The 6,784-nt window shown below is 37.7% G+C and overlaps 2 protein-coding genes across 4 annotated transcripts in view; one reads left to right on the top strand and one right to left on the bottom strand.

The window, feature by feature from the left end:
• Positions 1-6,784, top strand: part of LOC107757118 (sine oculis-binding protein homolog) — a 57,276-nt gene that overhangs the window by 6,129 nt on the left and 44,363 nt on the right. The window lies entirely within an intron of this gene.
• The window catches only part of LOC107757119 (decaprenyl-diphosphate synthase subunit 2-like), a 36,138-nt gene that overhangs the window by 23,423 nt on the left and 5,931 nt on the right, over positions 1-6,784 (bottom strand). The window contains exon 3 of the mRNA XM_016574504.1: positions 3,027-3,161. Coding sequence (XP_016429990.1) covers positions 3,027-3,161 — 135 coding nt within the window. The remainder of the gene's footprint in view (positions 1-3,026; positions 3,162-6,784) is intronic.

Raw genomic sequence — 6,784 nt, 5'->3', positions numbered from 1 at the left:
ACACACACACACACACACACACACACACACACACCCACGATGGGTCAGCCTTGAGTCTTACAAGTCTCAGGGCAACTACATCACCATCTTGTTTCCATGACACCCACCTTCCAGCTGTGGAACTATGAGGTCACTTCCTCTTTAGTGGGAAATGTGGGGTTGTAGAAGCAAGAAAATGAGGGGAAAGTGTAGCGATGAGTGCTGGTCCCTCCTCTCACTTGCTTTGACACTCTCTTTCCCCACTCGGCGAGAGAGAAAGAGTTCATTCAGACAGCTTGCGCATGCGCACACACACACACACTCACTGCCAAGTACAACAGCCGCTTCTGGTAACTCCCTGGCACTGCAGCCAAAGGACTTACACACACACACACACACCAGCCTGTTTAGAGCAAGAGTCCTTCTGAAGCGCAGCAGTGGAAGTGGTTGCACAAGAGTGTGTGTGCTGCATGTGTCAATTTCTTGTCCTTAACTGGACATAATTTACCCTACACACACTTTCATATCCTGTTTCCGATGATCTGTCTATTACACACACGCATGCAACACAGTCACCATAGATCTTGTTTTCCAATAAACCTTGTTCTCACCGAATTCAATGCTACGCTTTAAAAACAAATGTCATGCTCTTTTTTCACTTTCGCTTATGGAAAGAGAAAACGGCTACATTTCTAATTGGCCTCAGGTGAAATTGGAACCTCATCGTCTCTGAAATACAATCTTCAGTGGCCTGTAGCTTTCAAGGTGTCCAAATGAAAAACTTCTCTAAACCTGATGCCCGGATACCGGCCAAGAATATGTTTTTTCTTTTTTTAATTTTTATTAATCTCTCTCCACCTCTCCCACCACGAACACACACAAGCAAGCACTTATATGCTGACATTGAATACTTTTGGGAAGTTGACATCTCCTGCGGTGTGATATGCTATACTCCTAAAACTGACATGCTATACTATATCTAAAACTACTGATGGCGGTCTGTAAAACAAAATAATTGGGGTATGATATCAAAACGGCTATATTAAAATACAGCTACAACTTTAAAAACCACAACTAATGCATTGTGACTTGAAGATCCTTCATCAGGGTGTGGATTTGAGCAGGCAAACTTTATTTAAAGAGTTGAAGACAACTTTAACAAACAGTGTCCGCTGTAATATAATACCTCACAAGGTTTGTTTCATAGACTACAAAGGCTTCTCCACAGAGCAGCAGAGAAGGTAACTGTATATTTTTTGATTGCTTAAAGAACATTTTGCCAATTCTTTTGTAATTACCATGACTTTCCATAACCTTGAGAGAGACTGCATGGAATATTTGTACTTTTAAAAATGCATTTGTCACCAGACCAGACCATTTAAAATGATCTACTGAGGGCAAAATGTGTCCTGTAAAGCCTGAAACAGTTTACTGAATCTTATATTTTTTTAAAGTTTGCATATGTGTTTTATGTATGAGACATCAGGATTTTATGGTCCATATATTATACACACACACACACACACACACACACATATATATATATATATATATATATATAACAGAAGTAATAAAACTCATGATGTTACAGGAACGTTTTGAATGATGAAACATGAAGACAATAAACACAACTGCGACAATATATGGTTTATCTGTGTTTTTCAAGCCATCTCTGGTATTTTTATAATAATTAAGTGTATTTATAATCCATTGCTAATCGACATGCACGTTATAAGCGGGGGGCACTTCCTCATCTCAGCGCGCAGACTCACAGGCACACAAACAGCCAATGCGGAGAGAAATAAAACGCACGCAAATTATTTAAATGCACAACCGAAAAAAAATGGCAATTCAATTGAATATACAGTATATAGTTTAACTTTTAAACGTTTTTTTTCCATTTTAGTTTAAGTATTTTTGTTATGTGCTTTTGTCTTTTATCATATTTATAATTTTTTATATTTCCAATTAGCTTTTTTTTTTATTTCAGTATTTTAGTTCATAAATTTATTCCATTTTAATTAGTTGCCAAGGCAATATTTCAAATTTTCATTTAAGTTTTTTACATTTATGTTTTTCATCTAATATCTGCATTTTATTTCATGTTTATTTCAATTAACTTTCAATTATTTTTAAAGTTTTAGTTAACAATAACAACACTACTGGTGACTCATTCAAAGAGTGCATGTCTGTTTATGTTTATGTCTACTCTAAACTAAAAAATATGATTTCAAAATCTTTACATGAACATGTTTTTCCATGTATTGTTGGGTTTTTCTAATGATCTGATTTTTGATTTCTCGCTCTCAATCAAGCAGTGCTCACATACACCAGGTCACATCCCAATATATTGTGACGTTTTGCACTTTCCCAGGAGAAACAGACAGGAGTCGAGAATCCGGTTTGCAAGCACCCAACAGGCTGTAATTTATTTCCTGAACGTTACAACCTGAAACGCGGGTATCAGGAGGTGTCTTAAAAAAAACTCTGAAACTGAGCAAAAATATGCAGTTGGTGTATATGTGTTATTTATATGGCTAAAAAGTAAGATGAAAGTCTGAAGATTTCACAGCAAAAAGACACGTTTACTACGTGGACATTTTTAGAATCAAAGGCCCTTTACTTACTAAACAAGTATTAATTATTAATCAGGATGCAAATAGTAGATTGTGTGCAAGAGGTGTTTCAGCAAGAGGTGTTTCAGCAAAGTTTTGATCATGTTGATAATTTAGAGACCTAGAAAATCATGTATTAAATATGATACAGTTGGCTTTACAAGGTTGCAAATGATGATCTAGTCTATGGACATGTTATGTGTAAACTAGCAATGTCCATAGATAACACAAACAGTCCTTCCCCTCTCCATATTCTTTTCTCTTGCTGTCTTTCAAACATCTTTCTGTCTGGTCTCCCTCCCTCTCTCACTTTTACTAAGCCTTTGTGTGGTAGCAATCATTTCTCACTAATGGCCAAAGCTACAAGCTGTTAGAGCCCCATGACCCTTAGAAAGAGAAAGAAAAAAAAAAGAGAAAGAAAGGTATCTTTACCTGGGGTAGATGCCGCTGACCATACTGTCACAAATCGGGTCACTGTTACTGGGACAAGGACCGGCTGCTTTTGACATTAGCAGCACGATGAGACCTCGCATTTGTAGATTATTCCGGCTGTCATACACAAATCCTCTATTTAAAAAACAAAACAAAAACAAGATTACATATCACATAACATACATTTTTATAATTAGCTGAATTAAATTGAAAATAAATTCTGAATGTTTTAAAATAAATCAGTGTTACACGATCATTTAGAAATATTTCTAATATGGTAATTTTGTTCTCAGAAAACATTTCTTATTATCAATGATGAAAACAGCTGGAAACCGTGATGCATTATTTTTTTTTCAGGATTCTTTGATGAATATGAATATTCATGATGAATATTTAATGCATCCTGGCTGAATAATAAGTATTAATTTCTTTTAAAAAAAAATACATGTAAGTGTTCCAAGGCAACAGCATCAACTGCACTGAGTCATATGTGAGATCCATTAATGAGTCAGGCCTACTATTGGTCAGTACTCTGTGCTGATGGCCATGACTCCCCATCAAACCATTCAGAGTGAGAAATAATGGTGATATGAAGAGAAGAAATGTGATTCATCAGCTAATTAAAGAATCATAATGATCAAAAGCAGCTAGAGATTGTAGAGTTTCTCCAGGATCTGCTTCAAAACATTGAATTATAAAATAACACTTGCACGTCCCTTGGTGACGTGGCAAAGGGATCTCATTATAATATTTAAACTGTAAACTTCCACTCAAGGCACCGTCCTTTTTTCTCTTCCTGCCTCCGCGCTTGCCCCTCCCTCCTCCCTCTTTCCCTCCCAGACACCTCCCCCCAACAGCAGGTGAATCAAGTAAACACATTTATAACAGAGAATAAACAGTGTCATCGCCACAATATGAAAGACCGTCCCCTTGAACAATCAGGTTTTTAAGATTCTCCTCTCCACCAGCCCTTATGGCTTCAGTTAGCATTTTAAACATACTGACACAAAGGCCACGTTCACACAGCAGCAGAATACAGTTGTCAGTCCTGTATTTGAGTCCTTAATACGGTTACGTTCACACACAGTTCGGTTATTTACGGGTGTGACAACCGCATTCTGTAACCGAACTCACACCTGTACATTTTCAGGACTCTAAAACACACGCGCAGTGTGAACAGAACAGGACTGGACAACTAGTTGTCTGTCACGTCATACAGTGCGAGAGAAAGCCGCTCTGCCGCACAAACGCGTGTTTACCGTGTGTTATGTGTTTTCATATGTGTTTTCGGTAACTTACAGTGACGGAGAAGTTAGCTGCGTGTCTGTCACCTGAAATTTTTAGATCCCGTCAGTTTTCCACCGGAGCCGCTCCCGTCAGTTTTGTGTTCTGCACGCGACTCAAATACTCCGCTCTCCGCCCAAATTTAAAGACTGCTTTCAGTTAATGAAGATTTGACGGATGAACTCGCGGCATGTTTGGACTCTTGTCGTGTCAGAAAGTGATAAGACTTTCAGTTTTATGCACGTCGCCATCTTTGATTTTACTTTGGTCATTGTCGCTATGGTTACTGGTAAGGAATACAGGCTTGACTCCCGTTGCATGTTCATACAGACAGCTGCTGTGTGAACGGGACATTTCGAGACTCACACCTGTAAAGAAAATGCGGTTGTCAATCCCAAAAATCGACAGTGTGAACGTAGCCAAAGGTTAGACTAGAGCGGTCTAAAATAATCTGGTCACATCCACCACCAGAAACACACACCATCACTCAGTCAGACAGAAACTACATCTCAAAACATGCACACAAACACACACATATCATTAAATCACAAACTCACTCTACTGCAAAGGGAGGAGCAGGGAGTCATTAAAACAAGACGAGTGGTGATAAGAAATGATTGGAAAGAGGGAATGAAAGAGTGATGGAATACAGACCAGCTGCAAAGTGTTTATTACCATCACAAACAAGGAGTGCGCAGTGAAGTACACTTAATATGTGTGAAACATTCAAAGGTAGGCTACTGTTCACACACAACACTGTTTTTTGGTTAGAAAATGAAAACATGCACTAGATTAATGTCTTTGTCACCTATAGTGCGTCTCACTTTTTTTCCACATCTTACACCATGAGCAGTGCATTTTTAAGATGCTATGTGATATATATATACACACTATATATAATTATATAATATATATTTATAATATATAATATTACATTTTTCACAGAATAATTTGGGTCTTTATACAAGAAATTATATAGATGCCTTTTAAATTTAGGATGGGGGTCCCTCGTATTTAGGGGCCGTGTGATATATTAAAAATTTAAAACCCCTGCCATAAAGGACCTCAGTGAGACCGTCACAGGGCTTTTGTATGAGTGTGGAGTGGACCTGTGAAGGTCTTCCCCTGACGTGTCAAAGACATCTCCGCAAGCTCGTACCGCAACCCCAAACTGCTCTGAACTTCGCTGAGGTCTGTGTTTTTTTTTTAAGAATGAACAGAAAGGCGACGCGAAACGTTAGCTGGCACTGCCCGACTCGCCAGCCTGCAATTGTGCGTATAAATATCTTTGGCGCGTCTTAGGATCTTAGGAGACGGCTGAATCTGCACTGACGCTGGGTTAGACTAGAGCGGTCTAAAATAATCTGGTCACATCCACCACCAGAAACACACACCATCACTCAGTCAGAAAGAAACTACATCTCAAAACATGCACACAAACACACACATATCATTAAATCACAAACTCACTCTACTGCAAAGGGAGGAGCAGGGAGTCATTAAAACAAGACGAGTGGTGATAAGAAATGATTGGAAAGAGGGAATGAAAGAGTGATGGAATACAGACCAGCTGCAAAGTGTTTATTACCATCACAAACAAGGAGTGCGCAGTGAAGTACACTTAATATGTGTGAAACATTCAAAGGTAGGCTACTGTTCACACACAACACTGTTTTTTGGTTAGAAAATGAAAACATGCACTAGATTAATGTCTTTGTCACCTATAGTGCGTCTCACTTTTTTTCCACATCTTACACCATGAGCAGTGCATTTTTAAGATGCTATGTGAGGTTAATACAATTTTTTTTTTTTACATTGGATACAGTGGATAAATGTCTGCGCATACATGTCAATGGACCAATCAGATGAATCTGGGGGCGGGATGAGCATCTCACATTTATTAGCATATGTACACGTTTATAAACAAGCATATTGATTACTGATATTCGCAATAGTGTGTAGGAGATAATAAAAATGTCTTTTTAAAAATATATTGAACTCCATCTAGCTGCTTTTACCGCATTAACACATCCTGTGTGAACGGCCCCTAACAACTAAGAAAAAAAAATGCTGTAAATATCAATCAAAATGCCACAGTGAATGATGTCATTGGGAAAATGTGACATTACATCACTGCACTCTGTTCGACTGGAATATTATGCGTGTATGCAGCTGGGTCGTCACTTTACATGTGGACTGGGACAAAATTTTTATGGGTGGCCCCAATAATTACCAAAGGACAGGGGTTTTCAAAGTGGTGGTCCGTAGAAAAATTTTGGAGGAAAAAAAAAAAAAAGAGTACGTAAATAAATAAGATTTAATAAAAAAATAAAAAGTATATTAAAATAAGTAAATAAATAATACATCTAACAGTACAGTACTATAATGAGTAGGGGAAAAGAATTAGAAACTACATAATTTCTGAATAAGCAATATGAAATAAAAATGTAATATTATAAATTATAATTATATAT

Source organism: Sinocyclocheilus rhinocerous, unplaced genomic scaffold (assembly GCF_001515625.1).
Source record: "Sinocyclocheilus rhinocerous isolate Xijiao unplaced genomic scaffold, SAMN03320098_v1.1 scaffold503, whole genome shotgun sequence".
Lineage (NCBI taxonomy): Eukaryota > Metazoa > Chordata > Actinopteri > Cypriniformes > Cyprinidae > Sinocyclocheilus > Sinocyclocheilus rhinocerous.
This window is presented reverse-complemented; position numbering and strand designations above follow the sequence as displayed.